The sequence below is a fragment of the Rhincodon typus genome, chromosome 10 (genome assembly GCF_021869965.1).
Source record: "Rhincodon typus isolate 14 chromosome 10, sRhiTyp1.1, whole genome shotgun sequence".
In the NCBI taxonomy this organism is placed as follows: domain Eukaryota; kingdom Metazoa; phylum Chordata; class Chondrichthyes; order Orectolobiformes; family Rhincodontidae; genus Rhincodon; species Rhincodon typus.
The window spans coordinates 25269962-25289534 of record NC_063341.1 but is presented as its reverse complement, the minus strand read 5'-3'; the positions used below and the strand labels follow the sequence as shown (position 1 = coordinate 25289534).

Below are 19573 nucleotides of genomic sequence, written 5' to 3'. Positions count from 1 at the left end.
TTCGGTTCCCAGGATGTCAACGTCAACCGGGATCTTGGATTCATGGCACACTACAGGTGACCCCACAACACTATACACTCTCTCGGTCTCTGTGTCTCACACTCACACTCACACACATATGAGCTGAATTTGCATTTGCAGATTTGTAATTGCAGATACATTCTAATTTGTTCAAAAAGCACACAATTTGTGGGCAATGTGGCAATTTATAAATTCCTATTTTGGAAATAAAGCCAGTCTGACTCCAAGTTAAAACACAGACAGATTCTAAACAAGGCCTCACACCTAAAATGCATTGTCTAACCTGACATGTCACTTCTGGTTTACTGATAAAACCTTTAATTATCTCAGGGCAGTGACTTGAAAGAAATTCTGGGATTCGCATATTAATCAATCGAAACCTGCATCTCCTTTCTAGCTGCTTAAAGATTTAACTGCCATCTTAGGTTTATTCAATAGATTCACATCAGTTCTATGACCCTTTGATCTTTTGCTTTCTGACCTTATTCAAACATGTAAGAGTAAATCTGCTCAAATATTTGGTATGGCGAATGTAGGGAATCATTTCTCCAGATAATCAGATTTAATCACCTGTACATATTCTGATTCTGATCAGTGTTGAGTAAGCGCCCATTCTTCTTCCAGCTGACTGTAGGCTTTGGGATACCTGTAGCTTCACAAGTCAGAGTAGTCTGAACATTGACAAGAACGGTGATATTGTTGAGGTCAGCAACAACAGATGGAGGAACTAGGAGGATCAGAGAAAACATTGTTGTACATTGATAAAAATGATTTCAGAAACCAAAAGTAGCAATGAGTAACATCTGCATATAGAGAGACAGCTCAATTGAAGTTTAAGTTTCTGCATAAATTGCTGTCAATGAATGTGTGAGGAAATGGCATCTGCTTCTCAATGATTATTCTGCACAACTTCATGCATAATGGTATCAACGTTAAACATGAATTGTACATCTTTGCTTATCTATCATTTAGAAATAAAATTCTCTTGTAATTGAGCATTGTAGTAATTTACCATATCTATATTAGAATAGATCTCTAACTATACTGCAGGAAGGTAATTAATGAGAGACACATTGTATGATATACACACAATGAATGTGGAGTATAGCTCAAAAACAGAAAAAGAGCACATAACTCACAAAGGTCAAACTTAACAAGAAATATGAATAAATCAAGGATTGTAATATTAGAGGCAACACTTACAAGCCCATTTCATTCAAAGTAGTAAGGTATATTTCTCCCTGCAAGACCTAGTAATTTGCATGTTGCACTTACAGTTAGCTAGAAACTGGTAAGAAAAACATAGAATTTATAGAGATAACAAGGTGTAGAGCTGGATGAACACAGCAGGCCAAGCAGCATCATAGGAGCAGGAAGGCTGACGTTTCGGGCCTAGACCCTTCATCAGAAATTTCTGCTCCTATGATGCTGCTTGGCCTGCTGTGTTCATCCAGCTCTACACCTTGTTATCTCAGATTCTCCAGCATCTGCAGTTCCTACTATCTCTCATAGAATTTAGAAGAATGTTTGCCAAATTTCCTTCGGTTCAAAACCAGACAAAGTGAAAATAGATGTGTTGGAGAGATTACTCTAGCCTGAGTTGCAACGTTTCTATTGTTGATGAAAAGTTAATTGAAAACCTTAATTAATACCTCTGCATCAGAAATAGTGGAGATAAAAACAAAATGGTCTTCTGTTTGGAAATAGTAATTTTCTGTTTTCAAATTTAGAAGTTTACAGTAAAACAAATAAAAGCTAAGTACTGTGGTGCTGGAAATATCTGAATAAAAACAGAAGGTGCTTGAGAAACTCAGCAAGTCTGGCAGCATCTGTGTGGACTGGTGAAACAGTTAATGTTCAGAATTCAAGAGTTTAGATGTTTTAAAACCAATCACTGAAAGAATAGTTAGATGACAAACCCATTAGAGAAAATCCCTGGATATATCAGTCATGATGATGTGCTTAATGGAAGTTTCACTCCTAATTTCTCTACACCTTATGGTTTTGTTCTTTTCTCTTCAATGAACCATGAGCAATATGACCAGAATACATGAATTCTGAGGAAGGGTCACGAGACCCAAAATGTTAACTTTGTTTTTTCCTTCACAGATGCTGCCAGACCTGCTGTGCTTTTCCAGCAACTTTGTTTTTGTTCCTAGAATACATGAGGCATTTCTCATCACTACTGTCATATGACTAAAGCAAACACAAGTCGTCATCTTGAATGATCCTCTACCTCTAAGCAGCATTTTTTCCTCAAGGTTCCAGCTCTTCCACGATCAATACAGAAAATTTGCTGGTTCCCTTTGGCCATGGCTCATAACCCTGAGCATGGGAGCCCTTTCTTTAATCTGAGGTAACTTGCAAAAGGGAAAGACAGCTAGCCCAAGGTCTCAAATGATCCTAATATGTGTAAATAATGGCTACGATTTGAAGAATATTTACCATAGACTTGTAGATCAATTCGTTTACGAGCTGTTCCAGCTGTATTGGTTGCCATACATAGATAACGACCTGTATCTGTTACTTGAGCAGAGCCAATATGCAAAGAAGCATCATCAAGGAATGAATATCTAGTGAGAAAAAAAGGGTACCTGTATTACTTTTATGTGGCAATTTTTCAGAAAAGTCTCAAAATGCTTCACAAACAATTTAAGTTGCAGTACTATTTTTATGAAATACTCAGAAACATTTTGTTGAGGCCCATAATCCTATGTTAGGAAATAATTAAGCATTGGCCACAAAGGACCAGAGACATTTTTGTATGTCTTGCCCAATGCCCGCTCTCAAACTACTGTAGCCAAAACTGACAACTGCTGAAATGTACTCCTAATTTCCCACATAACAAGCCCATGACATTAACAGTACCACTGTGCATTGGTGAAAGTAATCGGCTTTGTAAAAGACGAAGTTAAATGTCATATACTTCTTAAAAGAGCTAATGGCATCAAATTCTACTTTCTAGTTTAAACAGAAGCATAGTGATAGGCAAAGTAGTACAGTGATTATTAACAGACTTGAAGGGAGGTGGGAATGCAATAGATTTAAGTAATTGAAAAGGGGGAGGATGAAGAAGAACAAAAAGGGAAGATCAATGATAACATGGAAGATGTGGGTGATGAACTGCTAAAATTTTTCATAGTACAAAACCCAAAGGGTGTGGTATTGCTTCTACAATGACCAGCTGTGTGCGAAGAAGAATCATGAACAAAAGGTTAGGGGAGTGCACAGTCTGAAACTATTGGACTTCATGGTTAGTTCAGAATGCTGTAAAGTGCCTTATCAAAAGATGAGGTGCTGTTCCTTGAGCTTGCATTGAGCTTCACTGAATAACTAGTAACCAAGAATAAACTATACAACCTCTTTGCCTTTTGTCCTGACACATGTGTGATCTCTAATCTTCCTCACCATTTAACATTCACTTGACTTCTTTTCTGTTCCACTTGTTCCTCCCCACATTTTTATTCTATACAAGACCCAGTACTTTCTGCCTTTCTCTTCAGTTCTGAAGGAAAGCCATATTGGATTCAAAATGTTATCTGTTTTTCTTGTCTGCACAAACGTGGCCAAAGCTGCTACGTTTCTCCAGCACTTTCTGTTTTCATAACTTTCTTAGGGTAATTAGGAATGAGAATAAATGTTACCTTACCAGCAGTCTATCAAATTGAGAATACATTTTAAAAGATACTTCATTTTAAAATATTCTGTTAAAATACTAGAGAAAAACATCAAATACTTATATAGCATTATTGATTGTGATTTCTGCCCTCACAGGATTAACAGTTATAGAGTCTTACAGCATGGAAACAGACCCTTCGGTCCAACTAGTCCATGCCGGCCATGTTCCCAAACTAAACTAACATCACTTGCCTGTGTTTGGCCCATATCCCTTCAAACCTTTCCTATTCATGTACTTATCCAAATGTCTTTTAAATGTTCTAACAGTACCTGCATCCACCATTTCCTCTGGCAACTCACTTCACACACTAACCACTCAAAAAACGTTGCTCCTCATGCCCTTTTTAAATCTTTATCCTCTCATCTTAAATATATGCCCCGTAGGTTTGAACCCCCCCACCTTAGGGAAAAAAACTTGCGCTATTCACCTTATCTATGCCCCTCATGATTTTACAGACCTCTATAAGGTCACCCCTCAACTTCCTACACTCCAGTGAACAAAGTCCCAGCTTGTCCAGCCTATTTTTATAACTCAAGCCCTCCATTCCTGGCAACATCCTGATAAATCTTTTCTGAACCCTCTCCAATTTAATAATATCCTCCCTATAATAATGTGTCCAGAACTGCGCACAATACTCCAGAAGACGTCTCACCAATGTCCTATAAAACCTCAGCATGACATCCAACTCCTATACTCAAAAGTCTGAGCAATGAAGGCAAGCATGCTAATTGCCTTCTTAATCACCCTGTCTACCTCTGACCCAAATTTGAAACAATTATGTAGCTGAATTTCTCTGTTCAACAACATTATCCAGGCCCAACCATTACTTGTATAAATCCTACCTTTGTTTCTTTTGCCAAAATGCAATATCTCGCATTTATCCAAATTAAACTCCATCTGCCACTCCTCAGCCCATTGACCCAATTGATCAAGATCTCTTTGTAATATTAGATAATCTTCATCACTATCCATTATACCACCAATCGTATTGTCATCCACAAACTTACTTACCCTGCTTCCTATATTCTCATCCAAATCATTTATGTAAATGATAAACAATAGTGGACCCAGTACTGATCCCTGTGGAACACTGCTGGTCAAAGGCCTCCAGTCCAAAAAAACAACCCTCCAGCACTATCCTCTATCTCCTATCATAAAGGGGAAGGCATTAGCCTAGTGGTATTATCAATCCAGTAATCCAGATAATATCCCACCATGGCAGATGGTGGAATTTGAATTCAATAAAATAATGACTCTAATGATGACCATGAATCCATTGTCGATTGTTGGAAAAAAACCCATCTGGTTCACTAATGTCCTATAGGGAAAGAAACTGCCATCCTTACCTGGTCTGGCCTACATGTGACTCCAGGCCCACAGTAACTCTCAACTGCCCTCTGGGCAATTAGGGATGGGCAATAAATGCTGCCTAGCCAGCGACGCCCTCATCCCGTTAATGAAATAAAGAAAAAAAAAAGCCAATTTTGCATCCAATTAGCAAGCTCACCCTGAATCCCACATGATCTAACTTTACTAATTAGTCTACCATGTGAAAGCTTATTAAAGACTTTACTACAGTCCAAGTAAACAACATCTACTATACTGCCCTCAATCTTTTTGGTTACTTCCTCAAAAAACTCAATCAAGTTTGTGAGACACGATTTCCATTGCACAAAACCAGTTAACACTCTCTTTTCATTTGTTCAAATAATTTTGCCTCTCAACAATGATCCTTTCTTTGGAGAGAAAGTAGAAGGAACAAAAACTACATTCTGGTTAGACAATATTTCCCAGGCATGTAAAAAGTAGAAGCCAGGAGATACATTAACAACAAATTTGTTGTATATCAAATGCAGACAAGATGCAAATATTCCCTGGGCTCCAAAATGATCTGCAATGGAGAAGGACTGCAAATGATCCCTGGGCTGACTTAGGATCTGTTTTGTTCACTGAAGGAAATTTCAAATCCTGTTGCTAATTTTTTTTCTTAATTTAAAGAATTACTAGCTTTTCTCCAGATTGTCTTTCTGAAATCCCACATCCAAAAATAAGAAAGAAGTGATTTCTGACCGCAGGTTGCTTGTTGAAAGAATGGTACCATCTTTTCTCCAGGTGACCTGGGGAGCTGGTACCCCCTCAGCCACACATTTCAGTACTGCTGGCTGGTTCATGCGGACAGTCACGGTCTGTGAACCTTCTTCTATTGTTGGAGCAACTGCAAATTGAAAGTAGATGATTAGTGCTAATTTTGTATAGTCATAATTGTGATGTTAGTCAAAAGTAAATAATCTCTTTGAAAAAAAAAGGTTACATTGCTAACAACAAAAAAAAATTCAAAATCACATTGCATAAATTGTAGAATGGATGACTGACAAGTGTCCATTCATTTTTAAATTCATTTGAACTCTTTCAATAGTACACCCCATTAACAATTCAAGCTTGAGATAATGGGTGGAAATTAATGACTAATTAGTGGCAAGTTCATAGGTGGGGAGGCATTTAAGTAGGTGGGAGGGTGTGAGATGGTGATACTGCTACCTTCCTATCTCTGCCTGATTCATTCTGGTCAGGAAAGCTCATGGATAGGTCTTAAGTGGAGAATTAATGGCTACTTGAAAGAGCCTTATTCACCCTTTTCCTGGATGCCTCACTGATCCCACCCTGCGAGCTGGTGCAATATTAGCAGCTAACACTGCTTCCGATGGGACTGATGGCAATAGGAGATGCAGGTTTCTGATTGGCTTCAAGTTCTCAGAGAAGATGTAATCTTTGCACCAGGGTCATTAAATCATGGAGTAGCCTAGCACTGGCTATTTAAGTACCTGATGGGCATTTAGTGAGCTTTCTTCAATGAAAACTGTAATGGTCTGCCACCAGTTCTTCAGCTGGTAAGGGAGATCATACACCCACTCCCCACATTCTGCCCAATAACTTTTGTGTCCCCAGTATCCAACAGCTGCTATCTATTAGTTTTGAGTGTTGTCCTCTTACTTTGGCTTTAGCTTTAACAATCCTTCAGTGATTGTGACAGCAATCTCAAAATCCATTTAGTCATCAATATTTCACAATAATATCCTGATAACAGGAAAGCAGTAATTGTGATCATGACCATTTTACTTTGGTAGAGATTTTGCATGTATACTTACCATTCACTGCTAACGTAAATTCCCTTGTCATTTTTCCTGCAACATTGCTTGCAACACATGTATATTGAGCTGTATCTGCAAGCTCAGCATTATTAATCTGAAGGTATCGTCCACTGGATAGGATGCGTAAACGAGGGGTGGCCTACAGATTCAATTCAAAAAGAAGCATGAAGTCACAGGTGGCACTTCAAAAGCTTGTTGGCTCATGAAAACGAGGGCGAGGAGTTGTGATTAACTAGTGGTGATCAAGTGTTTTGGTTATTCTGAATTCTAGTCACAATGTGAAGCAGCAAACTCTGCTGCCCATGTCTCAACTTGCTCCAAATCTTGTTCACTCATCACAGCTGTGTGTGATTCTTGATTAAACAATGCTTTGAATTGAAAATTCTTATTTTTGTTTGCTAATTCCTCCATTTCATCATCCCTCCTTATTTTTATAATTTCCTCTAGTCCTAGAACCCTCCCCTCCATGATACTTGTACTCCTCCAATTCTGTCCTCTTGAGTTTACCTGAATTAATTATTCGACTTTTGGTGACCAATAGCTCTGGAAATTTTTCACTGAACCACTCTGCCTCTTACCACTCTTTCTTTCAACTCGTCTTAAAATCTACCTGATCAAACTTTTGGCTATCTGCCTTAGTGTTGATGTCAAATTTTGTTTCATGACACTCCTGTGAAGCACCTTGAGGCATTTAACAGTGCTATATTTAAAAATATTGTTGTTGTTGTAGAGTTAAGTTGCTGATTCTGCTGCAGGCCTTTGGAAACCCACTGTCCAGACTGGCTCAGTTTAAGTTTGGTATGGAGGATTTCTTTCATCACTATTTGGAAACAGATTAGACAGTCATTAGTCTGTGTTGTAGTCTGCTACACATTTGCTACAGATGCGTGGTTTTATTGCACTTCTAACTGAATTCCAAAAATAATTCATTATATGTGAGAAATATTTCAACAATATGGTAAAGTCCTGCAAAAATATAATTTATTTTTTCTTTTATTGTAAGTTACCCAAGTTTTTGTTTGCAGTACAAGCATCAATTTTGTTGTCACTCTTAATATTAGGACTGACCTCAATCTATTGAATCAGCCACAATGGATGTTGAAAGGTCTTGCAATGCTCCCTAAAACCCGTTAATTTATATTAACAAAGTGTAGCTATTTACCTGTAGTGGATTGCCATCCTTTAACCAGGTTAATGTTGGAGGTGGTACAGCATCAGACTTGCATTCCAGGATTACCTGTCCATTTCGTAGGACAGCCAAGACTTGAGGCCCACTTTGACCAGCAATATTTGGTGGGACTGAAACAAAAACATAAGAGTAATCAAAATAAACTAGCTATCAACATAAAACTTCAGTAAAAATTTCCTACTTCTTAAAACAGAGTCTGCTTGCATTTTGAAAAGTGTTAGAGAGGTATTGGGTCACTCACAAACTAGGATATTGAGTGATATTTATGATTGGTTTTTCCAGCCTATTCTAGAGACATCCGAGTTTGCAAATGATGCAGTTCCACAGACAGGTAGGGAGAGCTCAGCATACAACTTAATCACAAAGGCCAATTCCCCGAGTTAAGTGAGATCTCCTGCAGATTTCACCTGAAATCTCCCTCCCTCCCTGAGAGATGCCGGAAAATAGAATTGATCTTGAAAACATTTGATCCTCAGTGTCTGCTCTATTGCATCAATAGGCCCTGAAGAGAGATGAGTGGATTCGGGTGGGAGTTCCAAGCCTACCTGTGAGGGGAGAGGAAGGTGATCAGAAGCTAATACAGGAGAGCACCCCTTCCCAATGCTCGGTTCCTCAATCAGCCACCGAGTGCTTGCAAATGAGGAATACCCAGGGGGCCTCCAGAGGGTTTGTTAGGCCGGTTTTTGGAGGCACAGGAAACCCATCTTATTATTGTTTAATTCTGAAAACACCATTAAATCATGGTGTATGCAGGTATAATTGGATTTAGATAACTCCTTAACAAGCATGACTCGACTTCCTGCCTCCTAGTGGGTGGCTTTCCTGCGTAAGACCCTCCCCTCTGCACACTTAACATGAGACAGCTTTCCTGCCACAGGGTATCAGGCACATGGCTTCCTGTGCAATCTCTGGGACTGTGAGCTCCATTAAATTCCATTTGAGAAATAAAATCCATAGTACAAGTTTGACATACTTCACAAATTAGATACCATAACAGATGATGGAATGGCATCTACTTGAAGTGTTTCTAATAGTCACTTGAGAATTACTAAATAAAGGGATCTGCTGTTGATAGTTTTCATTTCTTATCCTGATTAATCTGAATTGATTTCATAACTTCATCAATGAAACCCTTCGATTAGATTTGGTAGGGTCGTATTATAACCGTGATAGAGTAAATTCTGTGAATCCGCATTCTTCAACTCAAGTTTTAAATCAAGACAAATTGTTAGAATACCAAATTTCAAAGAGAACATAATTTACACTGCATGAGAAGAAGATACTGATTGGTTGTCAAGTGGACTCTGATTGCTTGAGACATCGCCATTCTAGTGTAGTATAAATTGGTGCTCTCTTTGAAATTTGACATTCCTGCAATTCTGTCCCAATGAGTGCAAACAAACTGCTTCAACAGCATGTGTCTTGGTTTTGTAATGTAAAGGAGGTTGTGAAGCCTCTTGTTTTTACTAAACTTGCAGCTAACATTAATGCCAAGATGACACTGTAATTATACATGGTAGATGCACACTAAAATTAAATCAAAAAAAGCCTGTGCTACATAAACAAATAATTAAGCTGCTCCGGGTTTTAAGAATTCACAATTGAAACATAAACATCAATGGTATCTAAACTTTATGTCGAGTCTGGGTGTTTTGTTCACTTACCATGTACCCTTACCAAATACTCTCTGTCATCATCTCCTGCTATACTGGAAGCCAGACAAGTATATCGGCCTGTATCTTGCACCTGCCAAGTATATAAACGTGTTAAACAAAATGGCACTTTTTAATGGTTTACTTTTGCATTAATGCTTTATACATATTTACACTGCATCAGTACCCATACTAAGTGGGGCGGGCTGAAATGATGTGAAAACACCTGGAAGAGATGGTCTCATCAATTCAGTAACATTCTCAGAGGTAAACTCTTCAAACATTCATAATATTTCATTTTAGTGAAGAAACAGCAAGTCATTTGAACATGAGGGAACCTCTCAAGAGAATGATGATGAGCCTTCAGAACTGTGTTAACTCACAGATATGCTGCATAGGCTAAACTTCAAAGTAGCAGTGGTCTTGAAATAACACTTTAGTATAATAGTCCTGATGTGTCTGAATTGATCTTTTCATTATTGCCCTTTACTAAAGTTTAAACCCTCCAATCAAATTTGATGAGGTCACATTATATCATTTATAGAATAAATTCTATGACTCAGCATTCTGAGACTCGAAAGTTACATATTGGAAACTTGGGCACCGGAGGTTGTTATGCATTATAATGTACAAGATTTTCCATCTGTTAGTGTTAATGGTTGGAAAATCACATAGGCACAGAGCTCTGTATCTGAATTTCTAATATTCTGAACTGTTCTTTTTTCATATCTTTTCCTTATAATGTATAAAAGTGATGGAGAGTGTATACAGTAATTAAATTAGTTCTCTTGTCAAAACATTTTAATCACTCTGCATTAACACAAAGTACAAAACGATAGCAGTTTGAAACAGTAAGGTCAGACTTGAATTGTAATGATCAAGTGTGAGATCTGTTTGAGGAAGCACTCATGCGTTCAACCTATTCAAATTTTACATTCTAAACTTTAACAAATCCCAGGAGTTCTCGACCATCTTTCAGCTTATAATATCACTGAGCAGCAGAAAGGCTAGTTAGTTCTTCTTTAAAATAAAAGTTTTGACAACACTCTCTATAATTACAGAATGGTGCAAAGACAACAGTTTAACCCACATTTACTGACTCAGTCCACTTATAAGTGGGTTCTAGGGTAGAATGAATGCCAACAATGTAAAAAAGTATCAAGATCCCTTATGGAAAGCATTTACACAATCTGAATTTCCAATTATTTGTAGAAATAAAAGAATATAATCTGAATTAATATCGTTTCTCTGGAAACCAGTGATGGCTAAATGTACCTGGGCATTTAACATTCTCAACACTTCACCACCACGAAGGACATGAATAGCATCTGTCTGTGGCAGTGGCCTTCCATCCTTAATCCAGGTCAGTTTGGGAGTTGGGACACCACTGGCAACACAGTGAAGTTCGAGGGGATTGTTCACAACTACAGAAGCTTCCTCTGTGAAATTGGAGCCATTTATACAAGGGGGATCTATAATGAAAAGATAAAAATAAATCTTAGCTTGATATTTTTAACTCTTCATGCAAAGTTACCCGAAGTAAATGAACTGAAGGATTAAAACCAAGAGACCAAACCTAATTAGGTTCAAACTTTAAATAGATAAAGCAGTTGAATTAACGGCTTTGGACTTGTAAATAAACTAATTTCATTATGTGGAGTTGTAAACACTTACTGTTTACAAAGTCATTTGCAGTTATCAGCATTTTTGGATCTGCTTACTGTTCAACATTTTGATATCACCATTTTCATTCTATAATGCTATCTTATTTGCCATGATGAACCCGCATTAAGATTGATCTTCGCAACAAGAAAAGTAGTAGTAGGAGCAGAAGTAGACCAATCAGCTCCTCAAATGTACCACCGTTCAATGACATTCAACATTATTTTCCCACACATCCCCATATCCCTTATGTTTTCATATGCAGAAATCCATTAATCATAGTCTTGAACATGACTGAACCTTTCTTCCACCCACCTCTCTCTCTCACACACACACACACACACACACACACACACACACACACACACACACACACACACACACACACACACACACACACTCTCCCCCCCCCCTCTCTCTCTCTCTAACCCCCCCCCCCACACACGCAAGCACGCACGTAAATCTACGGGGTGAATTTGTATTTCAGATACATTCTAATTTGTTCAAAAAGCACACAATTTATAGACAGTAAGATGGCATTTTATAAATTCCCACTTTAGAAATAAAACCAGTCTGACTCCAAACCAAAACACAGACAGATTCTAAACAAGGCCTTACACCTAACATGCATTGTCTCACCTAAAATGTCACTTCTTTGCACTGATTAAAACCTTTAATTCTCTCAGGGCAGTGACTTGAAAGAAATTTGGGGATTTACATAAACGTATTAATCAATTAAAACCTTCTAACTGATTAAAGATTAAACAGCATCTTAGGTTTGTTTAATACATCTTCACAGTTTGATCTTTTACTTATAAATTCTGTATCTGATGCCACCTCTCTCACTGACACCCGAAGGAGGAGCGAGGCTGCGAAAGCTTGTGTTTTCAAATAAACCTGATGGACTAGAACCTGGGGTGATGTGATTTCTGACCTTGTCCATCCCGGTCCAACACCACATGATGAAGAATCTCTTCAGTGCTCTGGGCAGGCGTATTCAAAGATTCACCACCCTCCAAGTGAAGAAATTCCTCCTCATCTTCATCCTAAATGGCCACCTCCATTTGTGTCCCTTGGAAATAGTAAACTCCAGCCAGGAGAAATATCCTTCTTGTATGCACCCTGTCAATCTTGTCTAAATGAGATACCTTTCATTCTTCTGAATTTCAGGGAACACTGGAGCACTCAATTTAATAACAGCACAATCCCTCCATCCCGGGAAGTCACTGCATGAACCTTTGTTTCAATGACTCGCAGCAAGTACGTCTTTCCATGGGTAAGGCGACCGATACAGCCATACAATTCTCAAAATGTGGGCTCACTAAGGTTCTATATAACTGTAACATGACATCTATACTCGGATCCTCTCATAAGGAAGTCCAGCAAACTGTTTGCCTTCTTAGTGATTTGCTGTGCCTGCGTGTTAAATTTCATTGACTCGTGATCAAGTACACAAAGTTACTTTGAAGTTCATCACTTCTCAAACTCTCAGCATTTAAGGAATATTTCACATTTCTGTTTTCCAACCAAAATGGTTAACCTCACATTTTTCCAAATTGTACTCCTTCTGCCAAATGTTTACCCACTCACTTAATTTCTCCAAATCCCTGGAAAGCATCCTTGCATCATTTCACAACTCACACTTCCACCTAGAGTGTGTTATCTACAAACTTAAAAACATTATTCTTAAACTCCATATCCAAATTATTAATGCAAAATGTGAATAGCTGGGGCCCAAGCACCGATTGTTGCAGTAACCCACCATCCATAACCTGCAAACCTGAAAATGACACTTTTACTCCTATTAACCATTTTATGGAATCATGGAATGCCTACAGTGTGGAAGCAGGCCATTTGGCCCATCAAGTCCACATCAACCCTCCAAACAGCATTCCATCCAGACGCACCTCCCTACCCTATCTCTGTAACTCTGCATTTCTAATGGCTAATCCACCTAGCCTGCATACCCCTGGACACTAAGCAATTTAGCATGGCCAATCTGCCTAACCTGCACATCTTTGGATTGTGGGAGGAAACCGAAGCACATGGAGGAAATGCACGCAGGCACAGGGAGAATGTGCAAACTCCACACAGACAGTCACCCAGTTGAACCTGGGTCCTTCACACTGTGAGGCAGCAGTGCTAACCACTGAGACATTGTGCTGCCTCAATCCATGCTAATATATCCTCCCCAATCCCATGCCAATATATCCTCCTTAATCCCATATGCTCTAATTGTTTTTACTAACCTCCTGTGTAAGATCTTATTGAAAATCTTCTAGAAATCTAAAAATACCACATCCACTGGTTTCCCCTGATTTACTATATTATTTACCTCCAAGAACATGAGGTTTTCATAAATCATAAATCCATATTGATTCAGTCTAAATACGCTGCTATTTTCTTTAGTATTACATTAATGCATTTTTTATTATTAGAATTTTGCCTACAACTGATGTTATGTTTAAAAGTCTCCACATTTCCCATTCTTTCATCCCCTCCTCTTTTAGGTTTTTAAAATTTCCTCTCCCATGTTCCGTCTTATGACACACACTGAAACTGACAAACATGGCATAGGAGTAAAAATAGAAATTGCTGGCGAAACTCAGCAGGTCTGGTAGCATTAGTGGGAAGAAAGCAGAGTTAACAGTTTGAGTCCAGTGACTCTTCCTCAGTGCTGAAGAAGGGTCACTGGACTCAAAACATTAACTGTGCTTTCTTCCCACAGATGCTGCCACACCTGCTGAGTTTTACCAGCAATTTCTGTTTTTGTTTTCAGATCTCCAACTTCTGTAGTTCCTTGTTTTATTTTAGGGAACAAGTGTAGGCTATTCAGCCCTCCAGCCTGCTCTATCATCCTATAATATCATTGGCTGGTCTGATTTTGACCTTAAATGAATATTTCTGCCTACCCTGATTATCTTTCACCATCTGCCATAACTTTTCACTGCTTTGCTTACCAAGAATCTATCCATCTCGTCTTTAAAAATATTCAAGGACTCTGCTTCCACATCTTTTTAGGAAGAGAGTTCTAGAGTTCTAAAGATTCAGCCACCCTTCTGAGAGGAAATATTTTGCCTTATCTCTGTTTTATATGGTGACCCCTAATTTTTAAACAATGACTCCTAATTCTAGATTTTCCCGTAAAAGAAAGCATCCTTTCCATTTCTACCCTTTCAGGACCCATCAAGATCTTACATACTTCAGCCTTGTGTATATTTTTTAGGAAATGTATATCTATCACCTGATCATAGGGAGAAGTTATTAGTTATTTTTCTATTGTTGATGAGGGGATCTTTTCAACTTACCCAGCACTTTCAAATTGAAGTGTTTGTTCACCTCACCAGCTTCATTGGCTGCCACACAGGTGTACTTTCCAGTGTCTTTCACATCAGCCATAGAAATCTGCAATGACATTCCCTGGTTTCGAACAGTCATATGAGGGCCTAATTTGAGAGGCAATGCTTCTTTAAGCCAGGCTAGTGTTGGAGTTGGAGTCCCATCAGTAATGCAGGTTAGGGAAGCTGAATTTCCCTTTATTACAGTGAGCTCTTCTGTGCCACCCGCGTCATCCAACCTTGGAGGGACTATAAGGGACAAATGAGGCTCAGTTAAAGAAGTTAAAGTCTCATTCAATCAAACTCTCCTCTTTCTTCTTATGATAAAATTGTAAATGTGCATTCACAAATTCATGACAATTGGGGAAACATTCCCCCCACATGCCATATTCAAACTCCATTTATCTATTCCACAACATGCCGCTTCATGCCTGAATGTGACCACCCCACCCGCCACCTAACAGGCTGAATAAAACAGAAATGTGGCAAATGTTGGCCACTAGTGGGTTGCTGCCCAATAACAGTGTTGGAATCTGGGCTGCTTGTCCAATGGAGTTTAGAAAACAGTACACCCAGGCACAGAACTCACTGGCCGTAATCTGGGAAGAAAACTGATCACCGATTTAAAGGGGCATCTGCAGTGGGTCTGAAACAGGTGCAACCAAGTTAAAGGTTCTCTGGAAGGATTTGGGATTTTTACTGTTTAGAAATAATTGGATGACTCGGAAATGTTGAGTTTATTATTTTTAAATTTATTCTTAGCTTTTTAATTGAAAGCAAGGATTCTAGAGGATTTTACAGCAAAGACAGGAACATGGAATGGATCAAAGATAAATCAATGTTGAAAACAGGAATGTGTGGGGAAGGTCTAAATTTCCATATTTGCCTCTCCATCGACGGCCAAGAGATCTAGGTGACGGGAAGAAGGATGATCTCAAGGTTCAATAAGAATCCTCCTACAGTCGTAAGGAAAGGGCAGGACTCCTTCCATAATTATCAAAATAGTCCAAAACAACAGAAGTCAGCAGCTTCGGGATCATAAGTGAATTTGGTCCCATAAACTGAAAGGCTGCCTCTAAGAGGGAATCCAATACTGCTTCTCCCAACCTCTTTCACTGAAACAGAAACTTCCATGCAGTAATGTTGGAGTTGTTATGTAAATACAACCAATGTTAAATGCTATAAAATTTTAATTATATACTATTCCATAATGTGACGATATGTGCTTTAAGGAGGATTTGGTCTATCCTAATTCTCTTGAAGAGAGGTGTTGTAGACCAGGTACCAAGGTGCCTCCTCCATGGAAAGCAGAGCAAATCATTTTAGGTTTTTGTTAAAGAAGACAAAAGAAGCATGAGTCGGTGGAGTCAACTCACACAGACCCAGTTTTGTTCTCAGTTGTTGAAATTAGGGTTTTGGAGTTGAAGCTGCTAGATGCAGCTCTCTCTCTGCTGCTGCTGCTGCTGCAAAAGGCTTGAGTTCTTTCTCTGCTGCTAGATTCATTCTGTCAGTGTTCCTTCTCCTGGACTGAAGGAGATATCAAGTGACGGAAATTGATTTTACTGCATTTTCCTTTGCCAAAGGTTTGTTTATGGGATGCTGCTACATTGGAACAGTTGATGTATAGTAGTTAAAATATACATTGTATTGTTAACTATTTCAATAGATTTAAAGTTATGCCATTTTTTTTTGTTTGTATTTTAACTGTGGTGTAAGAATAAAGTGTGTTTTTCTTAAAGCCTAGTAGTTTGACCAGTCAAATCACATCTGGAATGCAGTGCCTTACACCTGCCTTTAAATAACATAAAAAAGTTAGGGTCTAGCCCATCTCCTTGATATAGTTTGATGGGGTTTGGTCTGGTCTATAACAATAAATATCATATACCACTGTGGAAATGTTGTAAAGTAATGCACAATCTTTGCTCAGGAACTCACCGTACACTATTAGGTTGTAATGTTTGTTATCTACACCGGCTCGATTAGAAGCCACACAAGTATATGTACCAGCATCTGACACTTGCGTTCGTACAATTCTGTAAAAAAGGTAACAATTAAGTCCAGAAGTATCCAATTTTATCCAAACTGATTGGGGTCAGATTAGTGGAAGGTGAGACATTGCTAGTTAACCCTACTTGTTCTGAAGAAGGGTCACTGGGCCCAAAACATTAACTCTTCCTCTCCACAGATGCCGCCAGACCTGCTGATTTTATCCAACAATTTCTGTTTTGTAACCTTATTTATTGGTGGTTATGATCTTTGCTACTCTTCAAGTACCTTATTGATGCTGACAATTCAGGTTCTGCCATAACATTTCTGTGATTCAGGAGTGAATAACCACTAACTCTTCATTTATCATACCTTTTTCTCAGCAGTATTGATATCTCACATCTTCTAGATCTTGGCCTTTCAGTTAAGTTTCCTAATTCAATGAAATTTGGAAAACTAACCTCAAAACCTTCCCAGCAGACAGAAGTCTGATCTGAGAGGAAATGGGCAGAGGTAGTCCATTCTTTAGCCAGTTCAGTTGTGGAGGTGGGGAGCCTGAAGCCATACACTCAATGTTAACAGAGTTGTCCAATATAGTTGTGACTTCCTGGTTCCAATTCAGATCACTGTAAATGGTTGGTGGAACTAAAACACAAATAATAGACATTTATATTTTTGCAAATGTTTGTGACTCATCATTTTATGTCTAGCATGTGATTTTAAAAGAATAATGACAAATAAGGTTGTTACAATCTGAATAGCTCCTTTCCAGAACTTTGAAGCCTTAATATGTACAAATATTACAAAACAAAATGAAGTAAGAATCAAATGAAATACTCTATGATGATGTATTCCAAAGTTACATCAATATTGTTATGCATCAAAGACAGAAAGGACAGAAAGTTAATTTTAAATGATACATTCATATGTTCTAGTTGCCAACTCTCCTGTCCTAAAGGTTTCAACATATGCCTAACTTTAGTCCTTGTGGCCATTGGTAGCACTCTGGTGCTTCATGAGAGTTCTCAGTGTGAGTTACGCAGATCAGTTTTGTCAGTGAATTTTGACAGGCTTTTTCACCATGTGGGAGTGGTGCGTGAGGATGGGAGGTCAGAGGGGTGGTGGCTAGGGGAGGGTTGGGGGTTGTTGGAAATTGGGGGATTGCCTTGGCCACATACAATCCTGTAAACTTATACATTTTCCAGCAGAGGTCACTGGATGGTAATTAGAAAATTTCCTTTAGAATCTTGGGTAAAATGTCAACATGGTACCGTTACGGTTTTCTCACCTAACAGTGAGATTCAGACATCACTTCAGGACTTGGGCATATAAATTAGGCATCAAATGTTACAATACTTCAAGGTGTTGCTTTTCAGATGGTTCTTTATTGTTTGCTTGATCTTGTCTGTGTATCCCTTTGAATTAGTCAAAGAACAGCAGAGAGTTTTTTCAAGGTTCTGGCAGGAGTGCTCTCCTCGACCAAAACTATCAGCTAACATCTTACTGCATATAAAATGGCAGCTGATTAAAGTTACAAATAATAGGTAATGCATCATATAAGGCATCTGGGGGTGTCATGATAATGTGACAAGGTACTATATAAATGGAAATACTTTCTTTTGATTTTCATCCTCTGCATTTTGAAGTACACATTTTGCAACTACTGTCCTGACTGAGTTTAGGCATATCAACTCAGGAAGGCACCGAACTTGGCTTTTAAATTGCTTTGTTGCAACAGCACATAAACAGATAGCCAAGTAGATAAAATCATTATAAAAAAGGGGTCATGCATTTAACACAGAGATGAGGAGAACTTTTTTCCCCCCTGAGTGTCTTGAGAATTCTCTTCCTCAAAAGGCAGTGGAAGAGTCTTTGCTTATCAAGAAGCAACCTATAGCCTCTCTCTATTCAAAAAAATATTCAAGTGGTGAAAGGTTGTGAGGGATGGACAGGATTGTTCAATATTCAGATCAGCCATGACCTATTGAATAGCAGAGCAAGATCAAGAGGTCAAGGGGTCTATTTCTGCTCCTAATTCATATATTCATATGTACATTTATATCCGGAATCCTTTCCCCTCTTTTACTGCCCTTTTTGTTCTAAAGTTAAAGCCAGAAATAATAGAGCTGGAAAAAGGTTTTGAGTTGACAGTGCTATGAGATTTTACTCACCGTAAACGTTGAGATTGAAAATCCGATCTTCCTCACCAGCAGAATTGGTGGCCACACAAGTATATTTACCAATGTCCGTAGTCACTGTGCCATTAATGTGGAAGGTGCTACCATCTGGACTCACTCTGAGAGCCACAACAAATACATAAAACACAACATGATTTTTTCCAATGAGGCAAATAAAAGATACAGGAAGATTTCTGGAGGGTTTTCCTGATCTCTCCTAGCATAACTAGGGCAGGAACACCTGATGAATAACATCACCAGCAGTTTACATCTTGTAGCTGGGGTTTCTAGATTTAAAACAAGATATTTGTAGAGTAAACCAGAAGAAATTCTTGGCCACATTATTTAACAGAAATCTGTCCTAGCTAAAATCTATTGAAAAGCAAATGTATTCAAGGTCCTTAAGGGTTATGTGAGTATCCATGGCACAATTTTAAGTATTAATAAGGAGTAATAGCTAAACTTATTTTACTTTATACAACATTAATAGAAATATGCAAAATTTTTTTTCAAATTTGAAATAGGTGTGATAGCACTATCACATCTAGGCCCTGTATGTAATAATTACTCTAGCATCCAGATGAAAGTCACCCTGTGTGAGAAGAATTCAGGTAGTATTATTATTTCCTAATCAGCATCAATTCGTAGCACAAATTAATGTATTGTGTTACATCTAAGGAAAGATCAGAGACCAAAAACTGTGTGGAGGTAGAAAATAGA

At 38.4% G+C, this 19573-nt stretch overlaps 1 protein-coding gene across 1 annotated transcript in view; it reads right to left on the bottom strand.

The window, feature by feature from the left end:
• Window positions 1-19573, bottom strand: part of hmcn1 (hemicentin 1) — a 578667-nt gene that overhangs the window by 115695 nt on the left and 443399 nt on the right. The window contains exons 64-74 of the mRNA XM_048602072.1: window positions 18848-18972; window positions 17138-17321; window positions 16626-16723; window positions 14661-14939; window positions 10966-11162; window positions 9703-9784; window positions 8012-8148; window positions 6847-6988; window positions 5771-5915; window positions 2467-2594; window positions 592-748 (exon numbers count right to left, since the gene is read on the bottom strand). Coding sequence (XP_048458029.1) covers window positions 592-748; window positions 2467-2594; window positions 5771-5915; window positions 6847-6988; window positions 8012-8148; window positions 9703-9784; window positions 10966-11162; window positions 14661-14939; window positions 16626-16723; window positions 17138-17321; window positions 18848-18972 — 1674 coding nt within the window. The remainder of the gene's footprint in view (window positions 1-591; window positions 749-2466; window positions 2595-5770; window positions 5916-6846; window positions 6989-8011; window positions 8149-9702; window positions 9785-10965; window positions 11163-14660; window positions 14940-16625; window positions 16724-17137; window positions 17322-18847; window positions 18973-19573) is intronic.